Source organism: Nicotiana tomentosiformis, chromosome 2, assembly GCF_000390325.3.
Source record: "Nicotiana tomentosiformis chromosome 2, ASM39032v3, whole genome shotgun sequence".
Taxonomy (NCBI): domain Eukaryota; kingdom Viridiplantae; phylum Streptophyta; class Magnoliopsida; order Solanales; family Solanaceae; genus Nicotiana; species Nicotiana tomentosiformis.
Window position 1 is genome coordinate 18,870,391 of NC_090813.1, and position 15,015 is coordinate 18,885,405.

Here is a 15,015-nt window from a genome sequence, read left to right on the forward strand (position 1 = left end):
CGATCCTCCAATATTGACTTTTAAATCAATCATGTTGCGGCGCACAACCCGCTCCTCCAATATTTTTATTTACCAATTCTCATAGAAGAAATTTTTCCAATAAATGTAATAATTAATATAAAATTACGAGACAACAAACATACAATAATTATGGTTTAATTATGAAGCAAACAATGACAAATAGCAAATTATTATGGAAATCAGGGAGCAAATAGGTAGTTTAATATTTATTATGCTAAATGTCAAATAACAATTAAGGCACATAATTCAAATAGCATGTAACAACTAATGCAGGAATTCAAGAATTTATATTTGCAAAGAATAAGAGAGAAACAATTATTATAATAATTAATTTATGATTAAAAATAATTTATGATTTTTCAAGTAAGCAGGCAAACAATTAATTTGACGACGTATAGACACTCGTCACCTCGCCTATATGTCGTTTACATGCAATTCACATAACAGACAATTTAAGGGTTCTATTCCCTCAAGTCAAAGTTAACCCCGACACTTAACTCGCGTTGCAAATTACAATTAATTATTCAACCACAGCTTTTCCTTTTAAATTTTTCTCCGAAAGCTTCAAATCTATTCACAAACAATTCAATATATTCAATACTAATCATAGGAATTAATTCCATATGAATTTACAAATTTTTCAGATAAAAATCTGAAATTCATTAAAATATTCGGCAGTAGGATCCACGTCTCAAATCCCAGAAAAATTCACAAAATCCGAACACCCATTCCGATACGAGTTCAACCATACCAAATTTGTCCAATTCCGATATCAAATGGACCTTCGAATATTAATTTTTCGTTTTTGGAAAGTTTTACAAAAATTCCAATTTCTTCCATCTAAATCCGAAATAAATGATGAATATAGACATGAATTTGTGAAATACAATCACTATATGATAAAGAACACTTACCCAGTCCAAAATCGTGAAAAACTCCTTAGAAATCGCCCCTTAGCCGAGTTATAATTGAGGGTTTGTGAAAAATAGGAAAAATCCTGTTTTGGTTCTGTTTTAAGACACAGGGGTCAGGCCTTCTTCGCGTTCGCGAAGGGCCTGTCACGTTCGCGATGAGTAGCAGCCCATGGCTTTTGCTTTTGCGAGTCCTCCTTCGCGTTCACGAAGGTTTACCCCTCTGGCCTTCGTGTTCGCGAGTCATTGCTCGCGTTCGCGATGAAGGAATGATCGACCCTCCACCATGTGTGCCTAACACTACGCGTTCGCGAGGAGCTCGTCGCGTTCGCGAAGGGTAATACCCCCATCACTTCGCGTTCGCGACCAAGCCTTCACGTTCGCGAAGAAGAAAACTTCAGCTGCCAAGTTTACCCTTCGCGTTCGCGAGAGTACCTTCGCGAACGCGAAGAAGAATATGACAGAACACCTGCTGGAGCAAAATACCAGATTTTTAAAGTCCAAAACATCCCATAGCCTATTCGAAACTCACCCGAACCCTTGGGGCTCCAAACCAAACATGCACGCAGGTTCTAAAACATCATACGAACTTGCTCGCATGATCGAATCACCAAAATAACATCTAGAACTATGAATCGCACACCAAATTAAAGGAAGTTTTCAAGAAAACTTTAAAACTTATATTTTTACATCGGACGTCCGAATAACGTCAAATCAAGTCTGATTCTCACCAAATTTGGCAGACAAGTCATAAATGTTATAGTGGACCTATATCGGGCTCCGGAATCAAAATACGGACCCGAGGTCAATAAATTCAATATCAGTAATTTCTTAAAAATCATTAATCTTTCAAGCTTTTAATTTTTCATCAAAATTCTATATCTCGAGCTAAGGACCTCGGTATTTGATTCCGGGCATACGCCCAAGTCCCAAATCATGATACGGACCTACCGAAATTTTCAAAATACTGATTCGGATTCGTTTGCTCAAAATGTTGACCAAAGTCAACTTAGTTGAGTTTTAAAGCTCTATTTCCCATTTTAATCCATTTTTCACATAAAAACTTTTTGAAAAATTGTACGAACTGCGCACGCAAGTCGAGGAATAATAAATGGTATTTTTCGAGGTCTCAAAACACAGAATTACTTATTAAATTTAAAGATGATATTTTGGGTCATCACATTCTCCACCTCTAAAACAAACGTTCGTCCTCGAACGGAGTTAGAAAAAGTACCTGAGCTGGAGAAAAGGTATGGATATTTACTCCACATGTCCGACTCAGACTCCCAGGTAGATGCCTCTACCGGTTGACCTCTCTATTGTACCCGAACTGAAAGATAACTCTTTGACCTCAACTGTCGGACCTGCCAGGCTAGAATAGCCACCGGTTCCTCCTCGTAAGTCAAATCTTTGTCCAATTGGACTGAGTTGAAATATAACACATGGGACGGATCACCATGATATTTTCGGAGCATAGACACATGGAACACTGGATGAACTGCTGATAAACTAGGTAGTAATGCAAGCCTGTAGGCTACTTCACCCACCCTTTCAAGAATTTCAAAGGGTCCGATATACCTAGGGCTCAACTTGCCCTTCTTTCCGAACCTCATTACACCTTTCATAGGTGAAACCCGGAGCAATATTCGTTCTCCAATCATGAATGCAATATCACGAACTTTACGATTAGCATAACTCTTTTGCCTAGACTGAGCTGTGCGAAGTCGATTCTGAATAATCTTGACCTTATCCAAGGCATCCTGTACCAAATCGGTACCCAATAACCGAGCCTCTCTCGGTTCAAACCAACCAACTGGCGATCAGCATCGCCTTCCATATAATGCCTCATATGGAGCCATCTGAATGCTCGACTAGTAGCTATTATTATAAGCAAACTCCGCAAGTGGCAAAAAATGATCCCAAGAACCTCCAAAGTCTATAACACAAGCGCGAAGCATATCTTCCAATATCTGAATAGTGCACTCTGACTGTCTGTCTGTCTGTGGATGAAATGTTGTACTCAACTCTACTCGCGTGCCTAACTCACGTTGTACAGCCCTCCAGAAATGAGAGGTAAACTGCGTACCTCGATCTGAAATAATAGACACGGGCACACCGTGAAGGCGGACAATCTCACGAATGTAAATTTCAGCTAACCTCTCTGAAGAATAGATAACTGTCACTGGAATGAAATGGGCTGACTTGGTCAACCTGTCCACAATGACCCAAACTGCGTCAAGTTTTCTCTGAGTCCGTGGGATCCCAACAACAAAATCCATAATGATACGCTCCCACTTCCACTCAGGAATTTCTAACTTCTGAAGCAAACCATCAGGTCTCTGATGCTCGTACTTAACTTGCTGACAATTCAGACACCGAGCTACATGTGCAACTATATCCTTTTTCATTCTCCTCCACCAGTAATGTTGCCGCAAATCTTGATACATTTTAGCGATACCTGGATGAATAAAATACCTGGAACTGTGTGCTTCTTCAAGAATTAATTCACGAAGCCCATCCACATTAGGCACACAAATACGGCCCTACATTCGCAGAACTCCATCTTCCCCCACAGCAACCTGTTTGGCATCACCATGTCGCACCGTGTCCTTAAGGACAAGTAAATGAGGATCATCATATTGCCTCTCTCTGATGCGCTCATATAAAGAAGACCGAGCGACTGTACAAGCTAGAACCCGACTGGGTTCTGAAACATCTAACCTCACGAACTGATTAGCCAAAGTCTGAACATCTGTAACTAATGGCCTCTCACCAACCGGAATATATGCAAGACTGCCCATACTCACAGCCTTTCTACTCAAAGCATCAGCCACCACATTGGCCTTTCCGGGGTGATACAAAATGGTGATATCATAGTCTTTCAACAACTCCAACCATCTTCTCTGCCTCAAATTAAGATCCTTTTTGTTTGAACAAATACTGAAGGCTACGATGATCAGTAAATAACTCACACGAGATACCGTAGAGGTAATGCCTCCAAATCTTCAGCGCATGAACAATGGCTGCCAATTCTAAGTCATGAACAGGATAATTCTTCTCGTGAACTTTCAATTGCCGCGACGCATATGCAATTACCTTGCCATCTTGCATTAATATTGCACCAAGCCCAATGTGAGATGCGTCATAATATACCGTATACGATCATGAGCCTGTGGGTAATACCAATATTGGCGCCGTAGTCAAAGCGGTCTTGAGCTTCTGAAAGCTTAACTCACACTCGTCTGACCATCTGAATGGAACACCCTTCTGGGTTAGTCTGGTCAATGTGCTTGCTATAGATGAAAACCCTTCCATGAACCGACGATAATAACCTGCCAAACCCAGAAAACTCCGGATCTCTGTAACCAAAGTAGGTCTAGGCCAATTCTAAACAACCTCAATCTTCTTAGGATCCACCTTTATTCCTTCTGCCGATACAACATGTCCCAAAAAGGCAACTGAGTCTAACCAAAACTCATATTTTGAAAATTTGGCATATAACTAATTATTCTTCAAGGTTTGAAGCACACTTCGAAGATGCTGCTCGTGCTCCTCTCGACTGCTGGAGTAAATATAGATATCATCAATGAATACAACCACAAAAGAATTCAAATAAGGCTTGAACACCCGATTCATCAAATCCATAAATGCTGCTGGAGCATCTGTCAACCCAAATGACATCACTAGGAACTCGTAATGCCCATACCGAGTCCGAAAAGTTGTCTTAGGGACATCAGATGCCCTAATTTTCAACTGATAGTAACCAGATCTCAAATCAATTTTTGAAAATACCTTGGCACCCTGAAGCTGATCAAATAAGCCATCAATTCTTGGCAGTGGATATTTGTTTTTGATAGTGGCCTTGTTCAATTGCCGATAGTCTATACACATCCGCATCGAGCCATCTTTCTTCTTTACAAATAATATTGGTGCACCCCAGGGCGAGACACTGGGTCTAATCAATCCCTGATCAAGCAAGTCTTGTAACTACTCTTTCAATTCTTTCAACTCTGGCGGGGCCATACGGTATGGTGGAATAGAAATGGGCTGAGTGCCCGGAGCCAAATCAATACAGAAGTCAATATCTCTGTCGGGTGGCATCCCCGGCAGATCTGCAGGAAATACTTCTGAAAATTCACGAAAAACTGGTACTGAGTCCATAGAAGGGACATCCGTACTGGGATCGCGAATATAAGCCAAATAGGCTAGACATCCTTTCTCTACCATACGCCGAGCTTTCATATAAGAAATAACCTTGCTGGCAGAATGGCCAGGAGTTCCTTTACACTCTAATCGAGTTAACCCCGGCATAGCTAGGGTCACTGTCTTGGCATGAGAGTCCAATATAGCATGATAAGGAGACAGCCAATCCATACACAAGATGACATCAAAATCTACCATATCAAGAAGTAGAAGATCCACACTAGTTTCAAGATTACCAATAGTAACCACACACGAACGGTAGATATGATCTACTACCATAGAGTCTCCCACCGGTGTCGATACATACACAGAAGCACTTAGAGAATCACAAGGCATAACCAAATATGAAGCAAAATAGGAGGACACATAGGAATAAGTAGATCCTGGATCAAATAGAAGTGAAGCATCTCTATGGCAAACTGGAATAATACCTGTGATCACAACATTAGATGAATCGGCCTCAGGCCTAGCTGGAAAAGCATAAAATCGGGGCTGGGCCCCACCACTCTGAACTGCATCTCTGGGACGGCCTCTAACTGGCTGGCCTCTATCTCTAACGGTATGACCTCCACCTCTAATGGCCTGACCTCCACCTCTAACTGCCTGACCCCTACCTCTAGCTGGCTGAGCAGGCGGTGAAGCAACCGATGCCGGTATGATGGCACGAGAATCTTGCCGAGATCTGTTACTCGCCAATCTAGGGTAATACCTCATGGTGTGACCAATGTTCCCACACTCATAACACCCATCCTGATGTCGTGGCTACTGAAGCTGAAGCTGACCCAGATGGGCCGGATAACCACTGTAGTAACTCTGGAGTGGTGGTGCACTAATAGGAGCTGAATGTGCACTGAATACTGGCTGCCTAGAGTAAGGCATAATAGGACCGTGACTCCATGAAGCACCGGGAGATACATGAAGTGCTGAATGAAACGGTCTGGGAGGATAACCCCTACCAAAATTACCCCGGCCTCCAGACGAGGCACCATTGTAACCACCAAACTGACGAGACCTCTTATCGAACCTCTACCCTCTTTCCTGTGCAAGATCCATCTCGATCCTCCTTGCGACATTAGTAGCCGCCTGAAAAGAAATCTCACTTCCGGTCTCCTTGGTCATCTGAAGTCTGATAGGGTGAGTGAGTCCCTCAATGAACCTCCTCACTCTCTCTCCCTCCGTAGGTAGTAAAAGGAGAGCATGACATGCCAAATCCACAAAACGAGACTCATACTAAGTAACAGTCATATTGCCCTGTTGTAGACACTCAAATTGCTTGCGGAATTCCTCTCTCAGTGTGATAGGGAGGAACTTCTCCAGAAATATCTTAGAGAACTGCTCCCAGGTAAGTGCAGGCGATCCGACCGGTCAGGCCAATGTGTAATCTCTCCACCACCTCTTGGCGGAACCCGTCATCTGGAATACAGCAAAATCAACTCCATTGGTCTCAACTATACCCATGTTTCGTAGCACCTCATGACAGCGTTCAAGATAATCATGTGGGTCCTCAGAAGGTGTACACTGAAGTGAACTGGAAAGAGCTTAGTGAACTTATCCAATCTCAATAAGGCCTCAAAAGACATGGCGGGCCTATCACCAGTCTGTGCCGCAATAATTGGCTGAACTACCCCAACTGGCGGGGCTGCTGGAGCCTGATTCTGGGGAGCCATCTACTCCGGGGTGGGAGTAGTGGGAGTTTGTGCTCCTCCCCCAGCTTGTGAGACGGCTGGTGCCACTGGAAATGTACCATTCTGGGCCACACCCTCCATAAGACTCACCAATCGGACTAGAGCGTCCTAAAGTACTGGAGTGGCTATGAATCCTTCCGGGACCTGAACTGGTCCAAATGGTACATTCTTAACTGGAACCTCCCCTTGAAGGTCCACCTGAGGTTCTACAACAGGTGCAGTTGCTCGAGCTCTGGACTGAGCTCTACATCGGCCTCTAGCACGACCTCAGCCTCGACCTCTACCCCTGGCCATAGTTGCCACCGGGCGTTCTGGTCCCTGTCCATCGGTAGAGGTATTACGCGTTCTCACCATCTTCGAGAGAATAAGAGTAGAATGGTTCAACCATCGATGATAGAATAAAATCGTACGACAGAATAAGAAAGAAGTGATATTGTTCCTAAACTTCATAGCCTCTGAGAGATAAGTACAGACATCTCTGTACCGATCCTTTAGACTCTACTAAGCTTGCTCGTGACTCGTGAGACCTATGTAACCTAGTGCTCTGATACCAACTGTCACGACCCGAAATTCTCACCTCCGGACCGTGATGGCGCCTAACATTTCACTTGCTAGGCAAGCCAACGTTAGAATAATATTATCCATTTTAAAAACAATTTTAAAATTTATTAATAACAAGGAAGCAAATGCGGAAGCAATTTTGAAATAATTCATAATAATAACGGTGTCTAAATACCACCCCAGAATTGGTGTCACAAGTGCACGAGCTTCTAGAATAAATATAAATAAAGGTCTGAATAAAATAAAGCTGTCTGAAAATAAACACACAGCTAAAGTACAATAGACAGGGACTTCAGAACTGCGGTCGCCATGCAGTTATATCTCAAGTCTCCTCTGATAGCTGAAATCCGAGCAAGTCTATGGTACGCCGCTAGAACCAACTCCAAAATCTGCACAAGAAGTGCAGAGTGTAGTATCAGTACAATCGCCCCCATGTACTGGTAAGTGTTGAGCCTAACCTCGACAAAGTAGTGACGAGGCTAAGGCCGTTCACTTACATTAACCTGTACGCAATATTAGTAACAACAACAATAATAGGAATAAATCAGGTAATTCATTTATAATAGTTGAAAGCAACTCAGCAGTCATAACCAATTATTATTTCTATTATTTCTATTGCAGCGTGCAACCCGCTCTCACAATATATCCACATTCAGTTCTGTTGCGGCATGCAACCCGCTCCTCCAACATATTCATTTTAATCAAGTTTGTTGCCGCGTGCAACCCGATCCTCCAATATTAACTTTTTAACATGTCTGTTGCGGTGTGCAACCCGTTCCTCCAATATTGACTTTTAATAAGTCTGTTGGGGCGTGCAACCCGATCCTCCAATATTGACTTTTAATAAGTCCTGTGCAGCGTGCAACCCGATCCTCCAATATTGACTTTTAATAAGTCTGTTGCGGTGTGCAACCCGATCCTCCAATATATTCATTATAATCAATCATGTTGCGGCGTACAACCCGATCCTCCAATATATTCATTATAATCAATCATGTTGCGGCGTACAACCCGCTCCTCCAATATTTTCATTTACCAATTCTTATAGAAGAAATTTTTCCAATAAATATAACAATTAATATAAAATTACGAGACAACATGCATACAATAATTATGGTTTAATTATGAAGCAAACAATGACAAATAGCAAATTATTATGGAAATCAGGGATCAAATAGGCAGTTTAATATATAATATGCTAAATGTCAAATAACAATTAAGGCACATAATTCAAATAGCATGTAACAATTAATGCAGGAATTCAAGAATTTATATTTGCAAAGAATAAGAGAGAAATAATTATTATAATAATTAATTTATGATTAAAAATAATTTATGATTTTTCAAGTAAGCAGGCAAATAATTAATTTGACGATGTATAGACACTTGTTACCTCGCCTATACGTCGTTTACGTGCAATTCACATAACAAACAATTTAAGGGTTCTATTCCTTCAAGTCAAGGTTAACCCCGAGACTTACCTCGCTTTGCAAATTACAATCAATTATTCAACCACAACCTTTTCTTTTAAATTTACCTCCGAAAGCTTCAAATCTATTCACAAACAATTCAATATATTCAATACTAATCATAGGAATTAATTCCATATGAATTTATAAATTTTTCGGATAAAAATTCGAAATTCATTAAAATATTTGGCAGTGGGACCTATGTCTCAAATCTCGAAAAAACTCGTAAAATCCGAACACCCATTCCGATACGAGTTCAACCATACCAAATTTGTCCAATTTCGATATCAAATGGACCTTCAAATCTTAATTTTTCGTTTTTGGAAAGTTTTACAAAAATTCTAATTTCTTCCATCTAAATCCGAAATAAATGATGAATATAGACATGGATTTGTGAAATACAATTACTATATGATAAAGAACACTTACCCAGTTCGAAATCGTGAAAAATTCCTTAGAAATTTCTCCTTAGCCGAGTTATGATTGAGGGTTTGTGAAAAATGGGAAAAATCTCGTTTTGGTTCTGTTTTAAGACACAGGGGTCAGGCCTTCTTCGCGTTCGCGAAGGGCCTGTCACGTTCGCGATGAGTACAGCCCGTGGCTTTCGCGTTCATGAGTCCTCCTTCGCGTTCGAGAAGGTTTCCCCCCGGCCTTCGTGTTCGCGAGGCATTGCTTGTGTACTCGATGAAGGAATGATCGACCCTCCCCCGGGTATGCCTAACACTACGCGTTCGCGAGGAGCTCGTCGCGTTCGCGAAGGGTAATGCCCTCATCGTTCGCGACCAAGCCTTCGCATTCGCGAAGAAGAAAACTTCACCTGCCCAGTTTACCCTTAGCGTTCGTGAGAGTACCTTCATGAATGTGAAGAAAAACATACCAGAACACCTGCTGCAGCAAAATACGAGATTTTCAAAGTCCAAAATATCCCGTAGCCTATCCGAAACTCACCCGAGCCCTCGGGGATCCAAACCAATCATGCACACAGGTTCTAAAATATCATACGAACTTGCTCGCGCGATCGAATCACCAAAATAATACCTAGAACTATGAATCGGACACCAAATCAAAGGAAGTTTTCAAGAAAACTTTAAACATATATTTTACAACCGGACGTCCGAATCACGTTAAATCAACTCCGATTCTCATCAAATTCGGCAGACAATTCATAAATATTATAGTGGACCTATACCGGGCTCCGAAACTAAAATACGGATCCGAGGTCAATAAATTCAACATCAGTAATTTCTTAGAAATCATTAAGCTTTCAAGCTTTTAATTTTTCATCAAAATTCCATATCTCGAGCTAGGGACCTCGGAATTCTATTTCGGGCATACGCCCAAGTCCCAAATCACGATACGGACCTACCGAAATTTTCAACACACTGATCCGGATCCGTTTGCTCAAAATATTGACCAAAGTCAACTTAGTTGAGTTTTAAAGCTCTATTTCCCATTTTAATCCATTTTTCATATAAAAACTTTCTAGAAAATTGTACGGACTGCGCACGTAAGTCGAGGAATGATAAATGGTATTTTTCGAGGTCTTGGAACACATAATTACTTATTAAATTTAAAGATGATATTTTGGGTCATCACAACAATCTTAGTATTTAAAGTTAGCTACTCATACTAGAATACAAGAACAAAGTAATAAATAAAGTCATAAAGATTACAAAGAGAATAAAGTCTTGAATTCTCTCTCAAAAGTTTTCAAAATAATGGTGTATTCAATGCTCTAAGTGTAGCCTTTTTTTCAGACAAGATGGTCCACAAAAACTGTAATCATTCTCTTTATAATGGTCTAAAGGCCGTGGTAAAAAAAGTGACAAAAATGACCATGCAGATCATGTCTGCGACCGCAGAATGGGTCGCAGAACGCTTTCACGGTCCGCACATCTTCATTTTTCACTGCAAAATTGCTCACAAAATTTTCAAGTTTTCCATCGCATTATGGTTATGCGGTCCGCATATTGATTTTGCGACCACATAATGTACCGCAAAGTCATCTTCACTGGAACTCCTTTTGCATTTGTGCGATCACTATGCGGTTCGCATAGGAGTTATGCGACCGCACAATGGATTGCAGACTTGACTCTCAAAAACTAGGATGTTCTGCTTCATTCTGCGATGGGTCCGCGGTCCGCACATCACTTTTGTGGTCGCAGACCTGCCGCATTTCTGCCTTTCCATGGGTCTTTGTCATCTTTTTCATGTTCTTGGCTCTTCAAGTCTGGTTTCCTGCAAAACACCAAAACTACATAAGAAATGATTTATAATACTTTAAAAGATGAGCTAAAGTCTATGTAAGTATCAAAAGTGCCGCATTTCTACGGCACATCACCTAGCAAACTATTTGACGATATGGATGACATATCTAATAAGTTCTTCGATATGGTGGTGCCTTTGGACAATCAATTGGTGTTGCAACAAGTTAGAGGATGCGCTTTGTGCCAATGAGAATTTAATGACGTCTGCTATAAAGATCAAAGCCTATGCAGCAAAGCACTTTTTCTTTTATGTTTAGGCAAATATTTTTGTGTATGATTTCTTTAGTTTTTACTCGAGATATATAACTTTCTTGCCATCTTGAAAGTACGGATCATCATAAGACATCAAGAACTTATACTTCTTTCTTAAATTTTTGTCACTAAAAAATAATTTTTTAAATAATATTGATACAATATTTTAAAAATTTTATATTCATTATATGGATACACGCCAAATTGCTTAACTAATCACTTTAAACACATTGCATATATAAATTAAATGTGCAACTACTCATTTATCTCGTGATTACAAGTGCACATCTTTTCATGTGTCTTATGATGCTTTTTGTTACGTTTAGTCACTCTCGTTATTTTTCTTACGCACATATACATATATGTCATCGTGTGTCAGAAACATATCAAACACTTCGCATTTTGCATATATATGCATTTTCATAATTCTAATTATGCTAATGTATGAAATAAGGTAGTCATTAATAGACAATTCTTTTCATACCCAAAAAAATAAAAACTTACGAGGGCGTTTTGAAGACATATTTGTTTATGCAATGATCTCTCCAATTGGTTCTTGCAATATCTCAAGTCTCAAAAATTAGTTAGGAGTGAATTCATGTCTTTCGTCATGAACTCAGAATCACCACAATTTATTTGATAAAATTAGTTTAATCAAAACATCATCCGTGATAGAGGTGGAGTCAAAATTTACAGCTTATGGGCTCAGGCCAGTCCATTTAAATTAATTATTGGGTTTTAAGTTAATAGTTTTTTCATATACAATAAATTTATTAAGATAAATATTAAGTTTGGACCAAAATTTACTGAGTTCGACCAAACCCATATTACGCATTCTAGCTCTGCCCGGCCGGTGAATAACAAATCAAATAAATAAAGCAAGATAAAATAGCTCGGTACACGTGTTTTTAAACAAAAGAGTTGTAATTTATGGATGAAAAATATTCTAGCGACAATTAATCAATATATATAACTTAAATTCTTAAAATTATATAACATAAATTTCAACAATGCACTTCAAAATATAGAATGTTTGGCCTTCAAAAAATTTGTAAAGATAAAAGAAATATTAATTAACATCCATCCAACCAAACTTTTGATTGCAAGTTGCTTCCTCAATAATAATCCGTTTGCATGTGTAAACATACATTGAGAGTGTTACGTTACCGAGTAGCATCAGAATTAAGGCTTTCTTTAAGATACGATGAAATAATAGGAAATTTAGTGTTAATTTTGGATATTTGTAATTATATCAATTGTACATGAAATTACATGAAATAGTAAAAATATTAATTATAATCCACGTCGTATTTCCCTTAATTAAAACATATAATTCTTGTCAAGTACTATGTACAATTCACAAAAAATTTCATAAGCTACGTAGCTCAAATCTGCCAGGAGAAGAAACTCCATAATTTGATCTTCTCTAATTACGACTAATAATTATGATCTTATCTAGTTTTACCTTGACTACTGACTAGTGTTAATTTTGGATATCAATAATTATATCAAATGTAAATGAAATTACCTGAAATAGTAAAAATATTTATCAGAATCGCGCATATTTCTCTTAATTAGTAAAATATATAATTCTCGTCAATTCATATATATTACCTAAGATTAATTCCTTTTTTTTTTTGGTACATTGAAAAAGATATGTACAATTCACAAAATTTTCATAAGCTACATGTATAGCTCAGATTTGCCATGAGAAAAAACTCCATAATTGCAATCTTCTCTAATTACAACTAATAATTGTAATCTTATCTAATTTTACCTTGACCACTGAATTCTCCTATAAATAAGACCTACACTAGTTAGTATAAATCACTCTTCTATCAATTTCTTCATAAAAGAAAAATGGCTTTGAAATTCACCTCCTTTCCCTTTACAATATTCATAATTCTAGTAATTGCTTCTACTTTCTTCCATATTTCCTCAGCAAAAGGTGGATTGAAACGTGAATTCTTTATTGGTCTGACAATAAAGGATCCTAAAGTGGTGGAAATTGCAAATTTTGCTATAAACGAGTTCAACAAAAAAGCAGGACATAACTATATACTTAAACAAGTGGATGGAGTAGAAACTGTTACTTTTACTAGTGGTACGAATTATGAGTTATTTATCACTGTTAATGAATGGGATACAATCTCTGGCGGCCATGTTGCGGTTGTTTTCGTTGGTTCCAACAATTTCAAGAAACTTATTTCCTTTGATGGAAAGTTCTCTTCTATTAAAAATTAAGTGTATGAATCCTCCAGAATTACACGAAAAGTATATATATGAAATGAAATAAACCATTCGAATTAAACATGGTTTTGTCTATCATATATATGTTTTGTCTCGCATTATTATTGATATGTTTGGTTGTACTATTAAACATGGTTGAAAATTTCACTTTTTAGATGATCACAAAAATTATGCAAAATTTACGTCTCAACTATATAATGATGGCTCCTTGACCGGACCTATTGATCCAGGAGCTCGAAAATGGAGCAAAAAATAAGATGAGTTAGAGAACAGATGTTAGTCAATTTTGATCCTGCTAGGGAAAAGAAGCAGACTCTTACTCGACGTAGGATAGAGTAACTATTTTTAAAGTCTAGCCTTTTTTTCCCAAGACAAGCATTCTAACCAAATAACTATAGATCTTGTGCGTATTACAAAGGCATCTGTTTATTTATTTCTTTATACACCAAATGTCCTAGTCGTCATATTTTGAGAATTATGAAATGTTTATTTTCTTGCTAATCCACCCTTTTTCTTTGAAAAAAAAAAAGACTAACTAGACATTTCCTATGTACTAAACATCCATTCAAGAGTGTGTTTGGTATAACATTTTTAAAAATATTTTTAAATTTCTAATGTTTGGTTGCCTAAAAATGCTTGAAAAAAATACTACAACAACAACAACAAACTTAGTGTAATTCACAAGTGGGATATGGGGAGAGTAATGTGTATGCAAATTTTACCCCTACCTTGTAAAAGTAGAGAGATTGTTTTCGATATACCTTCGACTTTAAAAAAATGCTTGAAAAAATACTTTTTCTAAAATAATATGTTCCTTAGAAAGTTGGACACATTACCGTGCTAATATAAAAGCACCAAAATCCTTGCTAACTTACTGGCAGTGTGCAATCCTGACGTTACTGGTTTGTATGTTTCGTAGTGATCTTTTTGCTTTGCGAATCACTTGCTGCTAATTTCCTTCATTGTCCCCGGCTTTGATATGAAGCTACATACGCCCCGGCTTTAATATGAAACTAACTTTATAAAATATAATAAATCTTATTATTCTTGAGTGGGAAGTCTATTTTACAAACTACTAGTAAATTTTAGTACTTGTAAAAGAAATATCTACGTCTAAATACCCAAAAGTGTACTAATTCAGAATCTCTCCTCAGTCACCTTTTACCCTCAAGTATATTTTCATTAAAAAAAAAAATCTCTATATTGTATACGGTCGAAATAGATTTCGGTTTTCGTACGATCGGTCGAGGTCAAAACGTAATAGATCGGAGTAAGACTTCAAAATGGGTTCCGAAAATAGTATAAACAACCTTCGAGCCCGATGGACCGATCAATGTCGAGCTCGAATACAAATCGAGTTATGATTCAAAGTAAAGTTATCGAGCTTATGATTCAG

At 38.4% G+C, this 15,015-nt stretch overlaps 1 protein-coding gene across 1 annotated transcript; it reads left to right on the forward strand.

Annotated features, from left to right (window-relative positions):
* The first annotated feature begins 13,229 nt into the window (after positions 1-13,229).
* LOC104121609 (cysteine proteinase inhibitor 5-like) lies at positions 13,230-13,613 on the forward strand. The gene has a single exon (XM_009633641.1). The coding sequence runs from the start codon at positions 13,230-13,232 to the stop codon at positions 13,611-13,613; it is 384 nt and encodes a 127-aa protein (XP_009631936.1).
* Positions 13,614-15,015: the final 1,402 nt, after the last annotated feature.